Source organism: Rissa tridactyla, chromosome 2 (genome assembly GCF_028500815.1).
Source record: "Rissa tridactyla isolate bRisTri1 chromosome 2, bRisTri1.patW.cur.20221130, whole genome shotgun sequence".
Lineage (NCBI taxonomy): Eukaryota > Metazoa > Chordata > Aves > Charadriiformes > Laridae > Rissa > Rissa tridactyla.
Genome location: NC_071467.1, coordinates 131485 through 159100, shown reverse-complemented (window position 1 = coordinate 159100; position 27616 = coordinate 131485). Strand labels below are relative to the sequence as shown.

General features: G+C 44.2%; 1 protein-coding gene across 1 annotated transcript; it reads left to right on the top strand.

Annotated features, from left to right (window-relative positions):
* On the top strand, positions 1 to 26659 carry FAM83H (family with sequence similarity 83 member H). The gene is made up of 6 exons (XM_054193424.1): positions 1 to 69; positions 11393 to 11501; positions 20077 to 20537; positions 21717 to 21881; positions 22216 to 22340; positions 23844 to 26659. The coding sequence occupies exons 3-6, from the start codon at positions 20091 to 20093 to the stop codon at positions 26482 to 26484; spliced, it is 3378 nt and encodes a 1125-aa protein (XP_054049399.1). The 5' UTR covers positions 1 to 69; positions 11393 to 11501; positions 20077 to 20090; the 3' UTR covers positions 26485 to 26659.
* The last annotated feature ends 957 nt before the right edge of the window (positions 26660 to 27616 follow it).

The window sequence follows — 27616 nt, the reverse complement described above, 5'->3', positions numbered from 1 at the left end:
GCAGGCACGTCCAGGGGAGCGGAGAGCCGGAGAGCACGACCCACCACCTGTCCTGGCTCACCTGGGAAGGTAGGAGAGGAGCCGGCACCTCCTGGGGTACTGGGATGGCCGGGTGAGGTGGCGAGCGAGGGCTGGGGAGGTCCTGTCCAGCTCCTCTGCGCCTAGCTGGGCGCTCCAGATCTGGGGCAGGGACTTCTGTGGGCAGGAGGTGGCTGCTTACATGCGGAAAGGCTCCAGCAGCAGGAGCTCCCAGCCACGCCATGACAGCTCTCACGGGAGAAAGGGGAGTCCTCCGAGGAGACGGGAGAGGTGAGGGGGGAGGGAGAGCGCCCCAGCACAGACAGCAGGCCTTGTGGCTGGTGCGGGAAGAGACCTGTCGGTCTGCAGGTAGCCTGATCAAAACTGCTTGGTGAACGCTTCACCGAACTTGCATCCCATCTCCTTTGAGAAAGCCCCAGGGAGTGGGTATTTCCAAACTTGTCCCTGTCTTTGTGAAAAGATCTCTCAGCCTGACTCAGCTTCCCACGACAGAACTGGAGCGGGCCGCCTTCTTGGATAGGAAACGCTGTAGGGATGTGTGGTCAAGAGATCAGGACAAAGAGGACTTCACTGGTGGTAGTGCTGGGAAGGCCAAGGTCTACAGTAGGCTGAGAAACAAGAAAGAGCTCCTCGGGCCCACTGCACTTTTACTTGCTTTGACCTCGATCCACATGCATGGGTGTGTAGCTGTCTGCCGACATGGCCGGCAAGCAGCGACACAGACATTCATGCGCGTACATGCAAAAGCACAGATGGATGCATGTGGACACATGCGTGCACAGGCACACGTGCATATACTCGCTGGTTCTTTCCACAGACATAGGCCTGTCTGACAGACCTCGGGTTTTGTGTGTGAGCAGAACAGAAGGGGAAAGTCTTGTGTTCTCGTCACTCTAAATTGACTAAGGTCAATGGAGGTCAATTATGGCTTTTGTCTGGCCTGAGGACCGAGGTCCTCTATCTTCTAAAACAGTTAGAGGGGGAGGAGGCACTTGTAAAGGGACAGAAGTGCCTATAGCGTCCTCCTTCTGCTGAAAACATCCAATTCATGAAAGTTGCAATGATCTCAGCTGTGATAGAGACCAAACATGCATGAATAACACCTCGAGACAGCAAACTAGCCCCAAAACAGAGCAGTGGCAAATACAGCAGTGCAGAACACTGGTGGCGCAGGATCCCTTTGCACAGCCTACAGTAGCATGTGTTTTCATTGGAGGAAGAGGCAGGCAGACAGAAAAATCATAGCACACCTTCACCCTGTTACAAGGCTACAGAAGGGCTGCGGTTTGGGGAGAGAAAGTTTTTTTCATTTTAGCCTAACTCCCATGTATCTGAGGGGCTTCAGAGTTGTATTTGCTGTCAGCTGGCAGTGGAAATAGTAGTATTCTGAGGAAGAAAAAATAAAATGCTTCTTGTGTGGTTGTAGGGAAAATTGCAAGTCAAAGGACAAAGTGAAAATGTCACATAGCACAGTATGGTATGATTGTGCCAGAGCAGTGTCGTGGCTGAGGACAGAGGCATCTGTGTTCTATACATAATTTTGCACTCACAACTTTCCAAGCAATGGAAATTCACCTCCAAACCTTGCAGGATTGCACTTCTTTGTATTTTATGGTTAAACGGAACACTTTTGGACTGCTTATCAGGCCCCATTTCGCTGGATTTTTGTATCCCTAATGAGGAAGAGAGTTTCATGAGTTCATTTCTAAAATCTGGGTGTGGGGGAAATAGAAGTCAAGGGCAGCATGCAGTTCTGCTTCTCCAAATGATACCTTACACTGCTGGAGCTTTTCTTGAAGCCCTCTGTTTTAGACTTACTTACACCTGCTACCTAGTAAATAAAAATCCAAGGAAAGGGACTGATTGAAAGAGAGTAAGGTTGGCACGAGCGTTGCTGTCATAGACATGGTGCTGAGGGACATGTTTTAGTGGTGGACTTGGCAGTGTTAACGGTTGGCCTTGATGATCTTAATGGTCTTTTCCAATGTAGATGATTCTATGATTCTATCTCTTAGGGTAATCTGCTCTCTGTAAGAGGCCCCTTTTGCACACAGGATCACGTTTCAATTTTCAGTAGCTGAAACATCATTTTTTGCCCTAGTGCCTCTCTGCTGGTTGGATTTACACATGCCACTCCATACCTTTTGTTGCATAGGACAGTTAAGATTGACGTGCTGACATGCTGTCTCAATAACCACTTCACAAGAAGAATTACGACATGTAATTTTTCTGCTACTCTTCCCTTCCTCTGGCCTTTACAAAGATCCCTGGTACATTCTGAATGGTGGCTAATTTCCTCATTCTCCAGCAAAGAATATTTTGTGGGATCCCTTGTGCTGACTAATAAGCAGAGGTGAGTGGGAGCCCAGTAGGTGTTCTGAGGTGCTGACCAGGCTCCCACTTGATTGTAGCATTCAGTACATTCACCACTCACTGTAGACACAGAAGAGTTTATTTTGCCAGTTCATAGTGTCAGCTGACAAATGTATGTAATATGGAAGATAATGTTGTAATCTCTGGAAGCTCGGTGAGTGAATTGATTAAATTAATTGAAGCAATTTCTCATCTGACGACCATGGCTTCAGGTGAAGTGAAACTCCTAGACTACAGCAGGCAGACATAACTTTTTTTTTAAAATGATGACTGACTTAAAATGATATAAGACCATCTAGGGTAAAGAATGGGATCACATTCATTCAGATGCTTTAACGTAGGGTGAACAGTAGAGGCTGGTCAGATCACCAAGAGAAAAGACCTGAGGGTTGTATACATGACATTGTAACAGGAATAACAAATTCCGTATTTTCATCTCCCAAACCGAAATTTTAACAGTAACCCGGGCTTTGAGCCCACAGCCTAAAATGGAGAGAGCATTGAGAATGAGAACACAGAGAGGCTTCAGCAGAAAATAAGGAAATGAAAATCAAAAGAGGAAAAATAATTCCTATGGGGACTTAGCAGACAGACTTGTGGCTGAGAAAGGGTCTAATTCAGATGGTTACCCACTTTTCACCGTGCTGTTCCGGGGAACATACCTGAGCCTTGCTTGGTGAGAAGAGCAGTTAATAGTAAGTTATCCAGCATCCTTCGCTGTAGCACTTGTAAAATTTCCATGGCAATATGCTGTGGCTAAACCAGGAAATTCTGAGGTGCACTTGGAAATGAAAAGTGCTACAGGCACATCACTGTGAGACTGGAAAGTGAGAGGCCTTAAACTGAGAGATCATTTCTCAGCAGAAGTCCAACCCTCAGTACAGAATGCTAGCACATGTAGGAGTAGCGGCAGGATTAGAAAGTGCTAGCTGTCCCTCCATCACACAATGCAGAATTAAAAAAATCCACACCTTAATTTCCCATATCATTTACCTAGTACAACATTTTCTTGAGAGCAAACGAACATTTTTCGTGTCTTACTGTCACAATGTCTGCTGAAGTAGTTTTACGTTAGGCATTATTATTCTCTCCTAAAGCTGACCCCTCCAGATTATTAGCAGCCTGTTTTCATATCATCTTTTCTATTTTATCAGGCAAAATAATTTTTTTTAAATAATTGATTTCTAAACTTCAGGCGTTCTAGACATTTTGGAAACCTGAACATTTTTCGCAGCCCAGCATGAGAGATGTAAGCGATGTCATTGAGTATGGTGCATGGACCAGCTGTGGCCCACGCACTCCCACCTGCTGGACTGCTGTTTGGAAACAGCTGCTTTACATTTTTCTCTTGGATGTACCATCTGCTGCTTCTTTCACTCTGAAAATCTCTTTGATTAATTTCTTGAAGTCCTTCAAACATTAATAGCACAGAGAGGTTTTGTGGCTGGCTGTGGAGTCCAGCAGGCTAAAGTAGATTCTTCTGTCTGCATTGCCTTTCCCTTCTTGCTGGTACCCAGGGCAAAGAAAAGACAAGGTGTTTAGGCCCAGTGAATTTTGCTTATACTTGTGCAAAAGCAGAGATCAGGCTTGCTAGCCCTTTCCAGCCCGAGAGCCAGCTGTGCTTCCTCGCAGGCAGTTCCTCCACTGCTGCACAGACCTGGGACGGCCTCGGCTTTGGGAGTGTCTTGAAGCAGAGAAGCAGGTCTGGCCAGGGAGGCGATCACCTGAGTGAGGCAGCCTGGGAACTTGCTGTGCAGGCAAAACACGTAACAACAAGCACCGGAGTCAGCGTTGGGAAGGAAGATAGAGCCAGCCTGAGGTGCTGAGACATCAGCAGGAGCAGCAGATGAGAGAGAAAGGAAACATTGAGCTGGTTTCCTTTTGCTTAGGCTGGGTAAATGCAGTCCATCGCTCTTGATTCACGCCTGTCACAAAGAATCAAGAAAAGAATGCAGGTCCTTTTATATATTTTTTTAACCTGTAGGGCTCTGTGGTGATCATCCACTTGGCATAGCTGAAAATAGAATTTCATGCTACTCTTTTAGAAAAAAAGAGTTGAAGTCCATTGAAATGGGACATAATATGGACAGGCAGCAAATGATGCACAAGCCAACAGGTCTATAAATTTTTCCAGTTTCTGTTCTTGGTTAATCTTGAGGTAAAGGCAGAATTTTTACATCTAGCTTCATCTGTCAGTTAGTTTTCCTGGCTCGGCCTACGTTAAACATTTCCTTATGGTTAGAACTTTTTTCTGTGCAGAGATAGTTGTAGACTCTGACCACTTCACCACTTACTCTTTCCAGTATTAAGAGGGTCTGATAGCTTTTGCAGATCACAAGACCTGGATGCTTGTGGTAAATGTCAAAGCTAGTGAAGTCTCTCCCAATTACACCAGTGTGAACAGAAGCAGTCCTCAGGTCAAGCCAAAGGGAAATTTCCATTGGAGTCTCCCTCCTCAAAAAAAGCTCTTGATAATTGCACAGGGATAGGTGCACGCTCCTTTCTCTTCTTGTCTTCTCCCCCGCTAATGTTTTTTTGGCTGAGGAGAGGAGTGATTGCATGAATGCTCCCTGTGCAGAGGTGCGTTGGCACCGTAGCAACCAACCCAGCATCTTTGGGAAAGCGCAAGCAGACGGGTGGAGGAGACCTTTGCTGCCGAGAGATTGAATCCCGCCTCTCATCAGCCCATTATATCAGCCTTCATCTCCCACTTGTTAAGTTTCCAACAAGCTCCTTCGTGCTCTCCTTTATCCACTGCCCCTAAGCATGGGAGGAGTTACTCATAAACAGCTACAAAGCCTACCTTCTTTTTCTCCTTCACCTTCCTCCTGAAAAAAACCCAACAACTATCCCATATTAACATGCTAAAAAGGAAGTTCTAAAGAGCTAGTGTACTGAATGAATACTTGTTTCTTTCTATACCCTTCTCTGTACCTGCCTGTGTTTGTTATACTTCTAAATCTATGACCAGAAACTGCATGAAATGCCAAATAAGGCAAACAGCCTCCTACAACATGTGGAGAGAAGACACTGTGGATCAGTGCTTTTTTCCCTGACTTCATGAAATACTAATTCCGAGTGACTGTAAAATCAGAGGAACATTAAATGCAAAGTACTGCAGGGCTTGTATGGAGAAAATGGGAGCCAGTGTGGTGACTTGTTAAATGGTAAATGAAAGCTAGTCTGGAATCCCTGTGAAAATAAATTCACAAACGTTTCCTCTTGGTCTGTGTGCTCTTCGTGGTGGAGCACATGGACCAAGCACATGGTTCTTTAACAGACTTTATCTGTCTGATGCCAGCCAGTTACTTTGCCAGTCCTTTAGGCTTTGTGACCCAGATTTCTCCTTATATTAAGAAACTCCATCAAAAATTTGTTTTTCATTTGTCCCTGTAGAAGCTATCTGTGGTACAGTGCCTACAGACCACTTCATTCCACAATGTTTTATGTACAATGCTAAATTTTCACATCTCCCAGTTGTTCCTTTGTACCTCTCGGCTCATATTTCTCTTTCATCTGTTTATCCTGTCTAATCGAGCCTAGACTAAGAGGCCTTCTTAAAGAAGAACCAATTTAATAATTTCTGGTGCTTCATCTAGTACAATGGGTTTCTGATTCTGATAAGAGTTTTTTACTGTAACTGTATATTCAACCAAACCAGCAGGGCTGTTTGGCTGTAGCCTATTGGGATTCAGGAAAATCAATTGGTTGTCACTGGGGCATTTCAGCAACAGCAGGACTAAAAGAAAAAAAACCCACAAAAATAGTAATCCTGTCCTATAAATCAGCAGGATGGTCATTGCTCCTTAGTGGTCAAAAAGCAAATGGCATATTAGGAAAGGAACAGAATGTAAATGCTGTATATAAAGCCATATTTTGCTTCCACTTTGCAGCTCCAGTCCTACCATCGCAGAAAAGAATACGGTAGTGTGAAACAAATACAGAGAAGAGAACAGACTTAGAGGATCATAAGAGTCATAGAACGGTTTCCGTATAGGAAACAGTTGAGTAAGTTAGGGTTCTCCATCTAGAAAGGTGATGATTGACAGGAGAGTTGACAGATGTATAACATCAGAGTGGTGTGGCAAGGTCAATAGATGTTGATTTTCTCAGCCAAAGCAAAAAAACCCACAGTACAAGCAGCAGATTCAAAAGAGAAGACAACTCTTCTTGACCGTACTCCCGAGCTGTACTCCTTGCCTCTGGCTGTTGTAGATGCCGAAATTTTATACGGGTTTAGGGAAACTGTGTGAGTTTATGGTAGCAAAATCCTTTGAGGCTCTCTATAGTTATTAAAGCGTATCTAGGTCAGGAGGTTCTTGAGCCTCGGGTAGCTAAAATTGGCTTAGCGAAGCTGGTGAAGTATGATAAATGCTTGGCCTGTCCCTGTATGTTTTCCACATCATCTGCTCTTAGTCCCTGTTGAAGACGGGCTTCTAGGCTCGATGGACCTTTGATCCAATCCAGTAGAGCTGATTTTGTGTTCTGTTCTCCCAGAAACATAGGGTAAAGAGAGGGTTCAGATGTGAGAACGAAGCCTGGAGAGACTGAAAATTTGGGCGCTCTTTATTTAGAGAAAACAGAAAGAAAATACAGGAACTGATATGAGTAAATGGCAGGTGAAATGCAAAGATGTTCAGAGGGGTTTTTACATTACAAATGTTTAGAATTAAAGAAGGCAATACACCAGAGTACAAAGTACAGTATACTGCGTGGAATGGGATTGTGAAAAACTATAATCTTTCTGGAGGTTTAAATCATCAGGATTTATGTGAGGAAAAGCCTTCTCAGTAATTTACACAGAGAAAATTGATTGAAATACGTTGTTTTGAATACAGTTTCAGATTAAGGATGTGGGTGCACACAAGAACGCTGTACACTGAGTGTGTCATCACAGAGAAACGATTTCATAGCAGCTGTCTGTGTGCATGTGCCTGCAGTGTGCAATACCCCGCGGTAAACGCAAGGTACTACGCTTCACTTTTGTGGAGGAGGTAATTGCCTTGCATTCATGATGACGAACGTTCATGGCGGGTACTGTGGGTCCTTATGTTCGTGCAAACTTACTTGGCAGTAATTTGATCACAAGTCCATACCATAATGGACAGTTGTTAGCTGGATAAATATGCTAAAATCATTTCAGGGAATAAAAGTGCATTACTTTCAAAAGACCATTAATAATATCTCCCACAAAGTCTACTGAATGTAAGTGGTAATAAACACTGAAATTATTAAATCCAGAGATAATTGCAGGGAAATTTGGAAAAAAACTAACCAAGTGAGCTGAAAGGCCAGGATAATGCAAATGAAACCATGTGCTGCCAGTGCAAGGTAATTTATACAAAGGAAAAAACCTGATCTCATTGTATGCCCTCTGGTATTCAAGTAAATATACAGTTTTGGTTGGTGAAGGTGTAAGTATATTTATTATAATAAGCCTCAACTTCTCCAAATCATATAAACAAATGCTTTCTGTAATGTGAATAAAATCCTACATTGCATTAGGTAGTTAATGAAATAGTAATTTATTAGTATCAATCATTAAAGAGAAGGTATTAATAATGTTCATTTTTATCAGACTTGCCAGCATTTTCTCCAGTGCTGCTCAGGAGTTCAATAAATGTTTACATCATCAGTAAATAGTCTAGTAAAGTTCAAGGATAACATAGAGTTTGAGGAGATGGTAAATATCATGTTTATAAATATAATACTTACTAAATAACAGTAAATAACAGTAAAAATTACAACGCTACAATCTGATTAAATGTATTTTAATACAGTCAGATATAAAACAATATACAGAAATCCAGAATGAAGGTTGCAATTATAGAATTGAAGATTCAGTGATGTGCAGATGAATTAAATTACCAGAGAAAGTTCAGAGACTTCTTAAGGGAAAGCCACAAACATTGTCCAGGGACAGGAGACAAGTCCTATCAATAGAAAGTCTGTTCAGTTTGTCATGGAGAAAGCTGAGAAGTGATTTATAGTGTACTTGAACAGACGAAAGATGTGGTATTAAGTAATTTTTCAACTTTGCAAATAGAGGCATTATAATGCAGTTAAAATCTGGAGGTTAAGATTACTTTGTGAAATAAAATGCATTTTCCCTGAATAAATGTAAATGAATGCTGAAATAGCTTGCTAAGAAAATGATTGACTCACAGCTATTAGTTTGTGGGGTTTTTTTAAATAATCTTTCTAATATATATATATTTAAATATAGTTACTGGGAGAGATGCTGTTGCCTGTGTGTACGAGTGACTAGGGTGTTCAGGCTGACAGTTTGACTCTTTTTTGCCCTTTGTATCTGCACTTTTCTACTCTACTCCGCTCTGCTTTTCTCTATCAGTCAGGCCCTCTGTAGAGCGGGACTGTGTGCTGCGAGCTAACCACGGCTACTGCTCTTCCACCTGTGCATTAAAATAGCAATGATAATCAACTCTCATATTGTAGGACTTCTCTGAAGAACTCAGGCAGTAATCGTCCCCATTGCACAACTGCATAAACATATTTATGGTTTTTCATCTTCCGTTGACCCAGTTGACCGCAGCTACAGGCAGAATGGGACAGTGAAATGCTGAGTTGCAATATGCAAGCCAAATATTCACTGGCTTGCGGTATTCAATGCTAAGTTAGTGGTTTGCAATATTACATCAGATGATTTTGTAGTCCCCCTTCATGTACCCCTAATCTTTTAAAAAGCAGTTGTGATATACACTAGACAACAGACAGTTCAAAATGAAAATAGGCACTTTAAATTATTAAGAAGTCTTGTTTCAAAAATTAGTCATCATTGGGTAGGTTTGTTTTTAACAGACTTTCACAAAGCTCAGTGTTATGTTTCATCTCTGATATTTTGATCAATGAAGTAAAAACATTTGTGATAAAGCTTTTAGGTACTTGATTATTGGGAAAGTCAATAAAAATAGAAGATAGGGCAGCTAGACAGAGTACCTTGGATCGCTTGATAAACTGATGCATCACAGTTATTATATGTATTAACCAAGAACACATTTCCTACTTACAAAAAGGAGACTGTATCCCAACAACCATTGCAAAAACTAACGGGTATCAGAGTAGCCAGCGAGCTGAAGTGCGATGCCGTGGCAATATCCACAGATGTACAAGCGGGAGTAGGGAGGCAGTTTTTTCTCAAATGCAGCATTGGTAAGAGAACCATTGGAATATTGTTTTCAGCTGTGCTGGCTGCATTTAAAAATGGACCTGGAAAAGAGTACAAAAGAACTATTAGTACAATTTGATGGCTCACAAAATGTTGTACAGTAATGGCAGGACTCATCAGCCTTGAAGTGGGTGTCTACTTTAGTGGGGGCGATTACTCACTTCACTGTAGTGCCTAGATTTTGGTGGTTGGTAATATAGAACCATAGAACCATAGGGTTGGAAGGGACCTCTGGAGATCATCCAGTCCAACCCCCTGCCAGAGCAGGGGCACCCAGAGCAGGTTGGATGCATCCAGGCGGGTTTGGGATGTCTCCAGAGTTGGAGACTCCCCCACCTCTCTGGGCAGCCTGTGCCAGGGCTCTGCCACCCTCAAAGGAAAGAAGTTCCTCCTCATGTTGGGATGGAACTTCCCATGGTCAAGTTTGTGCCCGTTACCTCTTGTCCTGTCGCTGGGCACCACGGAAAAGAGCCTGGCATCATCCTCCTGATACCCACCCTTTCAGTATTTATAAGTGTTGATAAGATCCCCCCTCAGTCGTCTTTTTTCCAGACTGAAGAGACCCAAATCCCTCAGCCTTTCTTCATAAGAGAGGTGTTCGAGCCCCCTAATCATCTTCGTAGCCTTTTGCTGTCCCCTCTCCAGCAGTTCCCTGTCCTTCTTGAACCGGGGAGCCCAGAACTGGACACAGTACTCCAGGTGCATACTCCATATGTTGGTATGGACAGCAGACATTCATGGAGGTGTTCTGCAATGAAGATACCTGAAGTTGGGCAAGACTGTAGAAATTATGTTTGAAAGTATAACTGAAAAAGTAAAAAACCTGCTCCAATTTCTTTACTCTATTAGCCACTTAAAGACTGAAATTCTGGAACCACCCATCTCCTAGGCAGGTTCTGGTATAAGGTATTGAAAGTTTCAAGCTGGATCTTGCTAGAATGAATTCTATGACAGGATAAAGGTAATCTTGGAGTTAAAAAAATTGAAGACTGAGCACTGCAGCTTTAGAAGACTGATTTGTAATGTCTCTAGGAGAAAGATTAAGAGACACCTTGGCCGAATGTAACCATCTATATTAGAAGATGAATCTTATTCCATACTCCTTTGATTTTATTCACTTATTCTCCATCATCTATAAAGGGTAGCACAAGGCAATTAGCTTGCAGGTAGGCATGTTATACACCTGCATTTAGTTAATCAGGCTGACCCATGAGGAGCAATCCTGGTCCCTAAACTTGGGTGTTTAGTGTCATTTTAGGTGCCTTAGGGACTCTAAAACAGAGCAGATGTGGCACAAGCCCTACGAGAAACTCACACCCTTCTTGACCAGCAGCTGGAGGCCAGGTAAGATACCTTAGGGCATCCCAAGTGACATTAAACACCTATGTGGAGACACCTGAATTGCTCCCCTAGTTATAGTTTGCACTTTAATTTACCCAAAGCTTAAGGGCTAAGCGCTGGGAAGAAGTTACAATTTTCTCCCTTGCTACTTAATTTGGCTTCTGGAATTTTTCTTTCATCTTAGAGTAATAGAATCACCTAGGTTGGAAGGGACCTTTCAGATCATCTAGCCTAACCATCAACCTAACTAGATCTTTTCCTAAAACAACAGGGAGTGGACAGCAGGATAACTAGTGGCATATGCCAGTATGCTTAGTGGTCTTAAAGAACTTCTCAGGTCCCCTATTGGTGTGTTCTGCTCATAAAATCAAGTTTAAAACAATTGCTGGAATTTTTTCCCAGGTTATATTGGCAGGCTATAACAGGAGTCCTTTGCTTTCTTGTACAATGCAGGGGCAGTACTCTTCCTGGGATGCTTTTCCTGGTAAAGTTACAGCTGCTGAAGGTGTGAAGGACGTTGGTGGTGTGTTTGAGCATTCCGGTTCCCTTCCAGCGGTACATGGTAGGTCTTGTGTTTCTGGGGCTTTTGTACTAGGGGTCTTTAGGATCTTACTTTTTTCAGTACTTGCCATGTAGATGGAAGGAGGGATGTTCAGTGGTTCCTTTTGCACTGATCGTGTGTCACATAGCCGTTCACAATTGCAGATGCTGGATTTCTGTGATCTCTTCTTCTCCTGTAACCGTATCCATATACAGTTCAGTTCCTGAACTATAACTGGACTACAGAGTATCTTATTACCTTTTATAAAGACCTTCAAGGGCAATGTGGTGGTGCCACACATTATTCTTTTTAGCATCTTCATTTTTCACTAGCTTGCACATGGCTTGTGTCACAAAAAAATTGTAAACTGTGACTAGCAATTAAAAGAAAATTAAATTCCTAATTAAATAAAATGAACAAGCACATGAATAAGTAAAAGTCTCTATTAACCAGTAGTAACAGGCTTCCATACGCATTTGGTTTATTTTCAGTTTGTGACTTAGTTTCTTTGACGGTTATAGTGGTTCAGATTTCCAAAAACACGTCTGTCTTTTTCTGGGGTGAATGAAGCTGCAGAAAATAGATTTGCAGGTGAAGTTCAATCAAGAAGGCAACCCCTCCTCAGCGTTCCTTTTTTGTTTCAGATGCCACCATAATCTAGGAAAATACAGCTGTCATGCAAGAATGCTTATAAATAATGTCTGCCTTAATCTTCTGTCGCTCTGGATTGAGGAAATGTGACAAGGTGTTCAGTGAATTCCTGTTAAAGGAACCAAGGCATAAAAGCAAAGAATTGCTGTCTAACTGTAATAACAGCCTTTGACAATCAGTTCTGAGGAAGTAAGGGCCCACATGGGCTATGCATTTCACAGAGCTCTTGCCCAAATTTCGCTACTTCTGTCAAATATTTCCTTCATTTTGCTCTTCCAGGCCTCTTACATGACAACTGCTAAAGGTTTAAGAGAGAATATGAGAAAGTACATGTACTCAGCTGCCCTTCCTGGCATTATACATCCTGAATGCCCTACAAAATAAAGCGAATACACAGTTCTAGAGTCAAACAATAGCAAGGCAGCACTGTCTGTTTAGTAACATATCTCATCTTCTCTAAGGCATGTGAATTGATACTCCTCAAAATCCAGCATCACACTGTAGTCATTGCCACATTTTGAATGGATCAAAACTAGTTAGCATAGATGTAGAGAGACAGCAGCTTAAAAAACAATTATATTGTGGAAATCTCACTATGGCAAACAAATATTAGCCATAAATGGTATGTTATCATTTTAATCTAATTTGTAGGGGAATTACTTATCAAATAGTGGATTATTTGACCTAGAACTAGAGACACAGGCTCACAGTTGGCAGCTTAACAACATCAAATGTGAACCAGCATCTCAGAGTTCTGCCAGTTGCAGACAGCTATTCCCAGGAGTTGTAATTTAGAAAAGAAAAACACAAAACCACCTAACGTTAACAAAATGCAGCACCTAGATGAATTCTGTAAGATGGATACTAGCAGGAGTGTACTTGCAAAGACTGCAAGTGCATGGAATCCAAAAGCTCAGGTGACTCTGATTCCTCATCATGAATTAGCATTCCTCGCAGAGTTTCTGCCCAGGAGCTACATAGATCACTTTTGTAAGGTTTTATTTATTCATTGACCTGAGATCAGCTCACGCTTACCATAGCGACGAAAGATAATAACATTTGACATTCCAGTTAACTGCTCCCCTTTTCCTTAAATTGACAGGGAAGTAGTTTGAAAGACTACTGAAAGAGCATCAATCAATTGGTGCATCTCTTGTCATGCAAAGCATGGAATATCTTCATTGTAGATAGCAGCACATGAGAAGCTAGAGGGAGATTATTGGGATGATGCCAATGCTAAGTGTTCCTGAGATATTTCTTCACAGAAATTCCCCGTACTTTTTCAGGCTTAGAAATTGTGTAATGCAAATACACATATCAATTTTATATAGATATATAGAACAGAATTATTCATGCAAGCTGAGAATTCATCAACCTAGTATTGTTCGTGTTGCAAATCAGGGAACTAAAGCATTCCAGCCAATTAATAGAATCATAGAATGGTTTGTGTTGGAAGGCACCTTCAAAGATCGTCTAGTCCAATCACCCTGCCCTGGGTAGGGACATCTTTCACTAGACCAGGTTGCTCAGAGCCCATCCAAACTGACCTTGAACACCTCCAGGGATGGGCCATCCACAACTTCGCTGGGCAACCTGGGCCAGTGTATTACTACCCTCATCATAAAGATTTTCTTCCTTAAAGTTCAATCTAAACCCACCTTCTTTCAGTTTAAAACCGTTGCCCCTTGTCCTGTAACTCCAGGCCTTGGTAAAACGTCTCCCTCCATCTTTCTTATAAACCCCCTTAGAATAGACTAGACTAGACTAGACTAGACTAGACTAGACTAGACTAGAATGAATAGTTCAGTTGGAAGGGACCTACAATGATCATCTAGTCCAACTGCCTTCAGGGCTGACCAAAAGTTAAAGCGTGTCACTAAAGGCATTGTCCAAATGCCTCTTAAACACTGCCAGGCTTGGGCATCGACCACCTCTCCAGAAGCCTGTTCCAGCGTTTGACCACCCTCTCGGTAAAGAAATGCTTCCTCGTGTCCAGTCTTACCCTCCCCTGGCGCAGCTTTGAGCCCTTCCCAGGCGTCCTGTCCCTGGATCCCAGGGAGCAGAGCTCAGCGCCTCCCTCCCCACGTCCCTCTTCAGGAAGCTGCAGGGAGCCAGGAGGTGGCCCCTCAGCCCCCTCCTCTCCAAACGAGACAAACCCAGAGTCCTCAGCCGCTCCTCAGAGGACATGCCTTCCAGCCCTTCACCATCTTGGTTCCCTCCTCTGGACCCGTTCGAGGACCTTCACATCCTCAAATGGTGGGTCCCAGAGCTGCACACAGAGCTCCAGGTGAGGCCGCACCAGCACTGAGCGCAGCGGGACGATCCCCTCTCTGGTTGTGCCGTGTTTGATGTCCCCTGGGATGTGGTTTGCCCTCTCGATGCCAGGGGACACTGCTGGCTCCTGCTGAGCTGTGCCCACCAGCACCCCGGGTCCCTTTCTGCAGGCCTGATCTCCAGACGCTCCTCTCCCAGTTTATACTTGTGTCCGGCATTACTCCATTCCAGGGGCAGAATGTGGCTTTTGTTTTTGTTAAATTTCATGCCATTGATGATTGCCCAGTGCTACGATCTATCTAGAACCCTCGGCAAGGCCTCATGTCCCTCGAGAGAGTCCACAGCACCTCCCAGTTTAGTATCATCAGCGAACTTGCTAATGGTGCATTCAGCTGAATCCACATTGTTGATAAGACTGTTGAACAGAACTGGCCCTAGAAATGAGCGCTGAGGAACACCGCCGGTGGCTAGCCACCAGCCAGATGTAGCCCCATCACTACGACCCTTTGAGCCCAGCTGTCCAGCCAGTTCTTCACCCAGCGCACCTTGTACCTGCTCATCCCACAGCTGGACAACTTGTCCGGATGGCTGCTGTGGATGCTGTAAGGGCCAGCATCAAAGGCCTTATTAAAATCCAGAAAAACTTCATTGCTGGAGCACTCAGTCCCACTGTCCATGTCATTGATAAAGATATTAAATTCTGCAGCATGAAGAAAACACATTACATCACCTTACCCATTACTTGATTTTTTTTCTAGCTGTATAAATGCTAATGGCTCCTAAGCAGAAAGCAACCGTAGATGAGCAGCTTTAAGGAAAACTGCCATGTGGAATGAAAGTGAACATTGTAGCACCCCTCTCTGCTTCCATCAACAAACCCCTGCCCATGTAGTGTCCTTTTTGGCTAGATCAGCTGCCTGCGCGCTTGAAGTAACAGATACAGGGATCTTGATTTGCTCAAGTTTTTTCTCCTTGTATGCAGAAACTTCAGCCTCTTCAGCTCTCAGCTGGATCCAGAGGCAGTGGTAATCTTTCCTTATAGATGTAGACACAACCAGTCACTCGTGAAACTGTTTATTCCGTAGACTCTAAATCTGTATCAGTCGACCATCAGCTTCCCATCTTGCACAAAGATAAGGTGCAGACACTTGTCCCAGCATCACAAGTGCAAACGGGACCATATCTTTTCCAGTGCATTCCCAAGAACTGTCAAGCGCTTTCACTCTCTGGAATCCTATTCAGTAAGTTAGTTTTCTCTTAAGAGCTGCAGAATATTTAAGATAGTTTTTAAATTAAAGTCCTGTTTAGTTGTCATGGAAGCTTCAAACCGGAATTGATCTGTTGAGGATTCTATGAGGAATACACTCCAGCACATACACAGCAAGTGTGTGGGGTGCGCGGTTGCAGTTGCTGCTCTTGCCCACCTGTGCTGCCCCGCAGCTGTGACCAACGTCCCAAGCGTATTCGCCTCCTCGCACACACACAGACGTTCTGTGCAGCCCTGGTGCTGTCACCCTGGCCCGACCTGGGGACACTGAGCTGTGTGACGCCGTGGAGCTCAGCTGTGTGTGCACAGGAGGCTGCCGACACAGCTACAGCTGCTGCTGCAAACGAGTTGTCACACAACCCAGGCAAAAGCATGAAAACTGCAGCTTCTTCCTGAATTTCATTTCTGAAACAAAAATGAGGATCTATTTGTGGGAATCAAAGTACACGAAAGCTATATTTGTGGTTGGACTTGATGATCTCAAAGGTCCTTTCCAACCATGAAGATTCTATGAAGATTCTATACTTTATAAGTGAGCAAACTCTAGAATTTCCTCACACTTAGGTTTAGAGTAATCTAGGGTCTTCTTGGGGGAAACAGATACTTTTTTTACAGTTTTCATGCATTTCCTTGGGAACAGTGTAATGGTCAAACACGCTCATTCTAGCTGCCCTTAAATTTATTGTGCCCACTTGTTAGGGACTTGTCCTTAGGTCCTTGCAGGTCATGAGTTACTTAGGCTTATGGTGGCAGAAACATAATTTCTGGGGTTTATTTCACAGTTCTCAGATTTGTGCGTCTATTTGGAAGAAATTAAAACCACCTGAAGGAAGTGAGGAGGCTTAATGACTAGAGCCTTGCCTGGGCAAACCCAGGAATGCCAGGCTCAGCAGGCTGCAGGTCCTTTCCAAGCGGGGTTTGACGGTGCTGTCTCAGCAGGAACTTCTAAGGAGGAGGAGCTGCCTGGGACAAGGCGCAGCATCTCCCTCCTTCGTGCTCGCCTTGCGCGCCAGAGAGGGTGACGCTGCAGGTTTTGCCGCCTCGTTAGTCACCCGGAGCCCTCTCCGTGCTCGGTGCGATCCGCTCCGGGTGCTCGCTGCGGCCCCGGGGACCCGCTGCAGGTGACAGGGGGACGGCGGGGCCCGCCCCGCCTCGGCGCCGCCCCGGCGCTCGTCCCTCCGCGGGCGGCGCGGGCCCCGCCGTCCCCCTGTCACCTGCACCGGCACCACGGGCTCCCCAGCAGGGCCCGAGCCGGGGAACGGTCCGGGCCGAGCGGCGCCAGCGCCCGAAGTGGCGGCCCGGGTGCCGGCGGAGCCGCCCGAGCCCGCGGCCGGTGGGCCCGACGCTGCTCCGAAGCAGCTCCTCCGAGCCCGGCGGGGCCGGCAGCGCCTCCCCCGTGCGAGGGGAGACGGGCCGGCGCCGGGGGTCCCTCACAGCGCGGCCGGACCGTCCCTCTCGGGCCCGGCCGCCCCGGCACCCGCCGGCCCCACCTTCGTTCCCCCTATGGTCGAGAGCAAACCACGAGGCTCGCTTTGCTTTTGCATCAGATTCATTTCTTCACTGGTACTGTTTTTCCTGCTTATTCATGAATATATTGGCTACCACAAATCCTTAGAGAACTCAAGCGACTCCTCTTCTTGCAAAAACTCCCCGCATAGCCTCCCGCCATGTCTCCTGACCGGCCTTTCCACCACCGACTGTGGGGCCGTGGGAGCGTTCTGACAAAGGACTTCGTGCCTGTCCTTTCGTACACACTTTCTCTAACCATCCTAAAACATCCTGTGGGAAGGAGTTTGGCAGAGGATTGAGAAAAAGTGTTCAATTTGAACCCACTGCCTGCTAGTTTAGTTTTATGCCCTTTTAGTTCTTGTACCGGAGGAGAAAATGGACAGCTGGTCCCTGGACATATTTTGTAGATATCTTCTCTGGGCTAAAGAGTCATAGTTCAGATTTATAATAGCCTTTTTCAAGATGTGAGGAATAAGACTTTCATATTCACAACACGGTCAGGTTGTGAGTTCCCTCTGAATCTGTTAGTGGTGTTATTTTCTCTGTTCCTTACCTAATAATGCTTAGCATTAGCCAACACTTCCTTTAAAGGTCTGTCTTCTTGATTCATAAGAGTATTGAAATAGCCAACTACAAAAACAAAAAAGGAAGAAAAAGCAGAAGAACCTTATGATGCTGACTGGACAATCAAAATGGAAGAAGGAATATAATATTGATAAATATAAAGTGGTGAAACAATCTTAATTTTGTATATGTTGCTCTCATGAATGGTCTCAAGAATGAATGGAACTCTGGGAGCATTGCCTTAAAATGAAAGGCTAAAGACACCACTGAAATAGTTAACAGCAGGTACGTAGGTGACTTGGGCACACCAAAATGGAGGTATATAGTGGACTGCTTTTTATTTAAGAGAAGAAGGATAGAATGAGAATTAGAATGGGAAGATAAATCTAGACAGTTACAACTACAAATAAGGATACATGTGTAGACTGTAAAGACGATTATCTGTTGGAATACTTCGCACAGGGACCTGTTAGATTCAGTTGCTACCCTTATATTGATGCCGTGAAATGCCCAAGTTAAGACTCAATAGCCTTGGTGACTATTGCAGGTATTCTTTATTGCAGCGCTGGGCACACAGGGGATTGCTCCACCCAATGTGCGCGCCGACTGATTTAGGTGTACAGTTTAAATATGTACTATGTGTGCATATTCACTAGTTTTCCAAGAAATTATTACCTATTCATTAACTCATTATTACAGGTTACTGCCCACTCCCGCATGCGCACTAGAGTCTCTCAGTGGTCTTCAGGGACATCTGGTGGTCATTTACTTCCTCCGCTCCTCTTCATCGTTGTGACTTCTGGGTGAATTGCAGGCCTCTGCTCTACTTCTCTATTCTTCCTGGCGCATCAAAAGTGTTAGCTTTGACTAGTCTCTGCATTCCTCAGTAACCCTGGACCCCTGAGATAAGCTTCTACTACAAGGTTATATTGTCCTAAAGCATTCCTTCGTAAAAAATAGGAGTTAAGTTCTGACATTTAGTACTACAACTGTTGCATCTGCTCTTTGTACAGCCTTAAGGCACCCAGTCTCCTAAATTAATCTCCTAATTCAATTAGTTTACAGCTTTAATATATCAAACCCTACTTCAATATTAAGACCGTATTTTTTCCTGTTGTATCATGCAGCTCTACCAGGAGTTATAGTTTGAAGCAGGAGTAACTTGTGGGCACTTGAGGTGGGAGTAACACAGTACTGAGCTGCGCTATGCAGGTAGTCACGTAAGAAAGTCCACTCAGGCTTTATCTTGAAACTATTCTATCTTTATACTCACAGCGATTAACGAGAGTGATAACATGGGCCAGAAGTCTTTTTCTTACTCCCACATCCATGGCAATCCCTTCCATTTTGGGAGCAGAAGTGTTGGATGGCAATGACAACGGCGGCCACTTTTACCCTCTGTACTCACACTTCCCATTAATGTAACTTTGCATGAGTGGTCAAGGTCAGCCTTGTGCTTTTTTTTGATTTTTTTTGCCTCAGTTGGCACATCAGTGCTGGGGCCCCATGAAAAGTATGTCTGAGCACTGACATTAATTGAGGCTCAGAAGCCAAAGTGCTTTGGAGTTCTTTGCAGATCAGTAGGGTATTGTTTATTGAGTTGTATTTGTGTCACAATAAGGTTTTCTTCCTTCTTCTTCTTTCTTAAAATCAAATTTGTCTTTAGTCTCAAATAATAGATTCCCTACAGACAACTGTCAAATATTGAATATGAGCCCCTTCATCTCAGATTTTTCCCAACATCAAGAGATTGAAGAAGGAATCATGTCCCTTGTTTTTTATTTCTTCATGGGTGTCATGAAGACTCGTCTGACTTCTGACCATGTTACAACAGCAGGACACCCTTATACTTGCCTGCATTGCACACAAACCCTGCTGAGGTGTTTTTAACACTCAATTTATAAGGATTCAGAGGCTGCGTTTGTATACCTGCATAAGCTTTTTGGTTTAGTGCCATATTACACACAGTAAATAATTTTTGTAACATTTGGAAATGAGTTTTAATGGAGTCCAGATAATAACCAGCAGCATTGTTCTTTGGCGGGGGGTGTGTGTGTGTGTGTGTAATTGGATGCTGCCCAATTTAATTTGTTCCTTATTTTGCCCCAAAACATTTAACTGTGTCAAAGTAATGCTGTAACTGATTAATGCCTTCGCCTAATTTAAGGCTGCCTATCCATTCAGAATGAACTTTCTCCAACGTTACTCTTGTGCTTTGAATTCCTTCCCTTTTGATTTTGCCATTGTGAACCCCCAACCATTGCCATTTACGAGGGTGGATATGTCACTGGAGTGAAACTGCTCTCATTGTTGGTTATTCCTGTCTTACAGCTCTCCCTCCCCTCATGGCTCGTCGATCGCAAAGCTCGTCGCAGGGGGACAATCCCCTTGACCCTAACTATCTTCCCCCCCATTACAAGGAGTATTACCGCTTAGCTCTGGATGTGCTTACTGAAGAGGGCAAAGAAAGTTACCAACGCTTCTTGTCAGAGGAGGCAGCCCCTGATTTTCTTTGCAACTCAGAGGTGGATCACATCATACAGAATCTCCAGAAACCCCAGTACGCCAATCAGGAAGGCAGCACAGACACCACAGGTGACAATGACATGGATGGATCCTCTGGGACTTACTGGCCCATGAACTCGGACCTCGCTGTTCCTGAGCTTGACCTGGGCTGGCCAATGGTCTTTGGGTTCAGGGGAACAGAGGTGACAACCCTCGTGCAACCACCACCCCCAGACAATCCCAGCATTAAGGAGGAAGCTCGCAGAATGATTCGAGCAGCTCAACAGGTGAGACAGTGAAGAGCCCAGCTACAGCAGAGATAAAATTATGTGTGTGTGAAAGATGAATCAGAATGCATCTGGTCCTCTGCCAATTCCCTTAACTTTGCTCCTAGGACCCGACAGAGGGGAAGGATGATTCTAGAACTACCGTTTACTGCATCAAAGCTAGCCTTTGGTCTCATGAAAAACTGTATAAGGCCATGCTGAAATATACCAAGAGTTCACAGAATCACAGAACAGTTGAGGTGGAAAAGGACCTCTGGAGACGGTCTAATTCAGCCCCCCAGCTCAAAGCAGGGTCGATTAGAGGAGGTTACTTAGGGCATGTCCTTGCATATCTCCACAGATGGAGACTCCACAACTTTTCTGGGCAACCTGTCCCAGTGTTCAGTCACCCTTACAGTAAAAGATGTTTTCCTTCTGTTTAACTGCAATTTCCTGTATTTTAATTTGTGTCTTGTCCTTTCACTGGGTACCACTGAGAAGAATTTGTCTCCATCTTTCTTACACCCTTCCATCAGGTGTTTATACTCACTGATAAAGAGTTGGGAAGGACAGGGAGATAAAGCTCTGAAGCTACTTCCTGTATTATCAGCATATAGATGCAGCTGTATAGTGGCTGATTGAGCTTTGGCCAGGAAGTTATCTAAAAATGGGATGGGTGTTTGAGGGGGTTACAGGCTGCCCAGGGAGGTTGTGGAGTCCCCTTCTCTGGAGATTTTCAAGACTCGCCTGGATGCAGTCCTGAGTAATGTGCTCTAGGCAATCCTGCTTTAGCAGGGGAGTTGGACTAGATGATCTCTAGAGTTCGCTTCCAACTCTGAAGTTTCTGTGATTCTGGGTGAGCGACGCAGCTCAATACAACCTTTCAGGGTGGTTACATGACCAAAAAAGTACCTGCTATCCTTGGATTAATGAGTAAGGGAACACTCATTGGCAGTGAGGTTTTTCCCTCACCTCTCACCCTCATACAGAATGTCCACCGTAAAAAGCATTTCTGTTTCCAGTTCTGGGGCCCACGATGTTTAAAGGAATATTTAAATGGGGAGGTTCCTGTTTAAAAAGGAAGTTGAAATGGAGACAGCGCAGCAGCGCAGCTTCGGAGTGTGAGGTGCCGGCCAATGTGATCAGTCAGGGCATAAGCAGGCACAGATGGCTGATGTCTTTCTTGCGTTCGTTTCCTAGGTGGTGGCCATAGTGATGGACATTTTCACTGATGTGGACCTGCTGTTTGAGGTGTTGGATGCTGCTGCTCGCAGAGTGCCCGTGTACATCTTGCTGGATGAAATGAACTCTCAGCTTTTCCTTGACACGGCTGCTAAATGCAGAGTCAATCTTAACTATGTGGAGGTGAGCAAACCAAAGACCTGCCCTGCCCCTACTTCGCATCCTGAGGGAGATATGTCTTGGGACACAGAGGGCTGTTACAACAATGAAAACCCAAGAAAGGGGAAAATGGGCCAGAGCCTAATGAAAGATGAGTACGAGGAAAGCGAGGAGAGCTGGCACAACAATACAGGGCTGAAGGGACTTATCTCTCCAACGTGTGTGGAGACAGAATCACTAGAGCTGAAGTATAAAAATGGTGGCAGGATGGAAGTTAAAAGAGCAAGGGGAAGAAGGAGGGACAGCGGGGAGGGAAGTAACAGCTTCCAACTGAGTCAGTGCCTTGTCTGGTTTGCAGTTCCTGAGGGTGAGGACAGTTTCTGGCCCAACATACTACTGCCGCACAGGGATGTCCTTCAAAGGCCACGTGAAAGAGAAATTCCTCTTGGTGGACTGCATGGTGGTGCTGAGTGGCAACTACAGGTGAGAAGCTCTGCAATGTTACATGTCCCACTTTCAGTGAGAAAGCAGCTGGTTAATTGCTGAAGCAGTGCTTCGGCACTTCCAAATGAACATCAGCGACAAGAGTTTTTCTCGCTGAAGGATACTGAGCAGCAATTTTAAGGAAAAATACACCATTTTGCAACTGAGGTAGAAACACCAATTAAACAAGCCTTCAAGCCCTGACACCAAGCCAAGCTTCCATCACATCAAGAGTGTAAACGATCTGCAAAAAGGATACAGTAACTATAAGGTGGCGTGGGTTAACCCCAGTAGGCAGCTAAGCCCCACATAGATGTTCGCTCACTACGCCCAGCACAATGTGAGAGAGAATCAGAAGGGCAAACGTGAGAAAACTTGTGGGTTGAGATAAAGACAGTGCAATAATTAAAGCAAACCTGCACACACAAGCAAAGCCCATCCTGTCCAGGGGCAGGACAAGAGGTAACAGGCACAAACTTGACCATGGGAAGTTCCATCTCAACATGAAGAGGAACTTCTTTCCTTTGAGGGTGGCAGAGCCCTGGCACAGGCTGCCCAGAGAGGTGGGGGAGTCTCCGTCTCTGGAGACATCCCAAACCCACCTGGACGCGTTCCTGTGCCACCTGCTCTGGGTGCCCCTGCTCTGGCAGGGGGTTGAACTGGATGATCTCCAGAGGTCCCTTCCAACCCTATGATTCTATGATTCTGTAAGGAAGCCATTCACTGCTTCCCATCGGCAGGCAGGTATCTAGCCATTTCCAGGAAAGCAGAGCTTGATTTGGGAAGACAAACACCATAATGCTGAACGTCTTCCTCCTTCCTGCACAGAATCACAGAACAGTTGAGGCTGGAAGGTACTTCTGGCAGTCATCTGGTCCAACCTCCCTCTGCTCAAGCAAGGCCACCTAGAGCCAGTTGCCCAGCACCTTTGTCCACATAGTTTTCGAATATCTCTAAGGAGGGAAGCTCCACAGAGTCCCTGGGCAAGCCAGGCGTGGTTTGCCCTTGGTAAATCCCTGCTGTCCGATCCCAGTTGTCTTTCTGTTATTCCTGTGCCTGGAAATGGCTTCCAGGAAGATTTGCTCCACAATTTTCCCTCAGACTGAGGTAAGGCTGACTGCTCTAGTTCCCTAGTTAATCCTTTTGCTCTTTTGAAAGATGGGCACAATGTTTTAGTTATAAAAAACAATTACAACCCAAAGTTGCAGGACCATCTACTTCATGTGAGGATTAGCATCAGCTCGCTCTCTTGCTGTTGTTACTACTGACGGGTTTATTTTAGAACAGAAGTAATTTATTGCCTTGTAAAGTCCTCTGCAAAGATGTGAAGCCAAATCAATTCATAACTATGAGGCTTGGGAACAATAGTGTGTAATGAATGGCTGCTTGAGGAGTAAATAGTATCAAGAGAATTTTCTTCAGGCAAGAAAATGGTTTAATGTAAAGTACAATTGAGTTACTTGATGCTAATACGCTAATCATTACTTCTGTTTCTCTTTGTAGTTTTATGTGGTCTTTTGAGAAGATTCACAGAAGCATTGCACACATCTTTCAGGGAGAGCTGGTGGCCAGCTTTGACGAAGAATTCCGAATTCTGTTTGCACAGTCAGAACCCCTTGTTCCTCCAGCCAACGTCTTGGCAAAGGCAGAAAACACATTTGCCATGACTCCCTTTGGCAGTAACATGCCTTTCTTTCCAAAAAAAGCACCCCTGATGTTCCAGAGGGATGACAGTCTTTTTCCCTCCTTTATGGACAGAGTCGATCCAGACAGATACTTCCTGTCAAATTTCAGGCGGGATGACATGTTGCGCCATACTGTGGAGGGTTCGGCCATGCGAATGTATAAAAAGGTGGAAATGGAGAATTCTCAGATGGATCCTGTCAGGGGTTTTCTCCGTTCCAAGCAGTTGGAGTTGGATGCTTTTAAGAGACACAGTTTTGCAGAAGGAACATTTGAAAATTTTGCTTCTTCTAAACAGTATGCCAGGCAGATGTTCATGAACAATATGGATGAATTTAAAATCCAATCTAGTCATTTTCAGAAGGATCAGTTCTACCAGTACCAGTTTGAACATCCCCATCTTTCTGGCAGACCACAGGGACTCTTTGACAGAATCCGAGGTGGTAGGCCAGGATTCAATGAACTGGAAGACTACGGAGAGGGACCCAGATACCCTGAACTTGAATCCAGTTTTCCACAGGAGGGTTTCCCCTTAAGGCTGGATTACGTACCTTCAAATTCTTCCAGGGAAGTGAGACATGGCTCTGATCAGCTGAATCCTGCAGGCAACGGCCCAATGGGAATGATGTTAAGAAGGCAGAATATAGGACAGAAATTTATTTGCCAGACTTCTCCTACACAGAAACAAAGCCTGGAACAACGCCTATTCTTACAAGACAAAGATGAGGACCAAGATGAAGACAAGAATACACAGGAAAATAGAACAGGTTTACGTAACTGGAGGATTTCTTCATACCTTAGTGCATACCAGTCCGAACCAGAAGAAGGTCTTCCAATGCCTATGGAATCAGAGGCATATAATGATGTTCTTGGGGACACCCTCACAAAGCACCCCACTGATCTCATCCCAGCATTCAAATCCCCTATGTCTTTTAATAGCAAGCCACTGGGAATTGAAAGTGCCAAAGAATTTACAGATCCTGACAGAGTAGGTGAAGAAACCCCTATAATGAAACAAGATGCCTTTAGGTCCAGAATAAATCCTTTGATCCAGAGGAGCTCAAGACTCAGGTCCTCTCTGATTTTCAGTGCTGCCAAGTTAGATCAGCCTAACACCACAATAGAAAAGGTTCAGATGATCCAAAAAGAACAAATGTCCAGTGAGTTGACAAAAGACAATGAAACTATCAAGACAGCTGCCTCATCTAAAGTGGCAGAACTTTTAGAGAAGTACAAAGCTGTGGGCAAAGACACAGAGAGAGTCACTCATACCAAAGCTGTTTCCAGTTATCTACAGGAAGAGTCACAGAACACAGAGAAGAAATGTACCAAGTCTGTGCAATATAAGATTCTGGAGAGTAGGGTACTAGACTCCAAAGACTCCTGCAGTACTTACAAAATGCATGGAGAGGCCGACAGACCATTTGGAATGGCCTCATCAACCCCCCAGCTTGTTGACACATTGAGTAAAGATCCCCTAGCACATATTAGCACTAAGGTGGACAAATTATCATCTCGGTTTTACCCTGTAGAGAATAAACCTGCTCTTCCGGAGAAGGAGAGTCTTATATTTGTAGGAGACACTCAGAAATTGACTCTTCCAGAGAAGAAGGAAAGAGTGACATTCAAAGACGACACTCAAAAATTAGTCAATACAGAAATGAAGAAACCACAGATTAGGGCAAGTACCACATCAGTTCTTGAAAACTTATCTAGAAGTCAAGGATCTGACAGCTCTCTCAATAAATCTGAGGAAGATTGTTCAAAACAAGAACAAAATCCAATGGAATTTTTAAGAAAAGGGTCACTACGGCTGAAGCAGCTTTTGAACCCAAAAGGTGAAAAGAAATTGGAGGAGGAACCCACTTCTGAGAGTGGAAAATCTGACAAGCAGGCTGTGGTTCTCAAACGATCGTCTATAGGGGACTGTCAGGAAATGATGGAGGAAGAAAAAAGCCATAAATTTGCAACACCGCTTCCTCCCAAAAGCAGCCAGCCGACACAGGGGAGATTTCCTTCATCCACAGCTAACATCCTGTACAGCAGCAACCTCCGTGATGATACCAAGGTGATTTTGGAACAAATCTCTGCAAACAGTCAGAAGAACAGAGCTGAACTGGCCAAACAACTGCCATCCACTAGTAATCCTGATCTTTCTAAGTCAACTACAAGCTTGGAAAGGAAAGGTGAGAAGGAGAAAAGCTGTAACATCCACAGGTCAGAGAGTTTTGGGAGCCAGAAACGAAATCTTCAGCGGCAACCATCAGAGGATAGAGATACCCTTCTGAAAAAAATGGAGAATATGCGGAAGGAGAAGCGAGTCTACAGTAGATTTGAGGTCTTCTGCAAAAAGGATGAACATACAAGTCAAAGCGAAGAGGAATACGACACAGATGCCAAAGACAAGAAGATGGGAAAATTCATGCCCAAAATCCTGGGGACCTTCAAGACCAAAAAATGATCATAGAAATACTATTTAATTCCATATAATCACTGACTGTCAAAGGGGAATGAGGAAGTAACTTGTTTATGATGGCTATAAGCATCATAGGCCATACTCTTCGTGGTTAGTGAGTGGAAATGTGTTCGGCGTTAGAACTCCTATGGCACAATTTGCCCAATAAAGTCAAATGGTATCAGGCAACCTTATCACAGTACGTTTCAAATAAAATTATTAAATTGCCAAGATGCTTAAAACAAAGAAATAAAGTAAGAGTCTTTTTATGTTATGCTTAGGGAATGTTTTCAGCAGACAAAACAATTCCATTTTCAGAAGGAAACAATTAAAAATAGAAAATTCAATACTTGAGCTCTGTCCAGGAAAGAAAAATACACACAGACACATACACCTATGTGCATTAGCTGGAAACAGTGTTTAAAAACCAAATGTTTCTTAGGTACAGATATCTTTTCTTTGTATCTAATAACGAATCAAATATGGGAGGCACCTTTTTGAAGGTTTACAGGAGGAAAAAACATTGTAAACAACTTTTTGCCCTTATCTATGGTTATGGTCTTGTTTAGCAGTGCCTGCTCAGCTTTCATATTTACCATGTTCTAAGCCTATTGGTTCTGTTCTGTTATTGTTTTGTTTCCTTTTGTATAATGTAGTGTTGCTTTAGGGGGTGAGCTGAAAGAAGCAGCTGAAAGGCCATAGAAAAGGAAATGGACCTGCTGTTAAAGGAAGACCCGTTTTTAGGACTCCTTTGCAGCTGAGTTGGGACTTTAATTAGGCGTCTAAAATGCTGTCTTGGCCAAGTAGTAACTTCCTCGACAATGTAACTCCAATTAAGTGATTGTGGGGAGGAAGGGGCCTTCATTTGTTAGCACATCTTTCCATGCGAAGACAAGGAAAGAAGGGACTTATAATGGAAGGAATAAGGCTGCTGGAAATTTCAAGCTCAGAAGTGTTTTCTCTCATGTAACTGTCCTGCAGTAGTTTGGTACCAAGCAGCTTTAAAACAGCCCAGATCAGTCTGTAGGTTCATGCTGTTGTGTTAGAGCGTCTTGCGGGACAGAAGGTAGAGACAGAGGCTGTCAAGAAAACGCTGTACATAATGTTTAGTTACTTAGCTGTTTGGTGTTTTGCCGTT

Excerpts from the sequence above, each read along its gene's own strand:
- FAM83H (XM_054193424.1), top strand. The coding sequence starts at position 20,091 with ATGGCTCGTCGATCGCAAAGCTCGTCGCAGGGGGACAATCCCCTTGAC. Across the intron at positions 20,538-21,716 it reads TGATTCGAGCAGCTCAACAG|GTGGTGGCCATAGTGATGGA; the intron begins GTGAGACAGTGA and ends TTCGTTTCCTAG. Across the intron at positions 21,882-22,215 it reads TCAATCTTAACTATGTGGAG|TTCCTGAGGGTGAGGACAGT; the intron begins GTGAGCAAACCA and ends TCTGGTTTGCAG.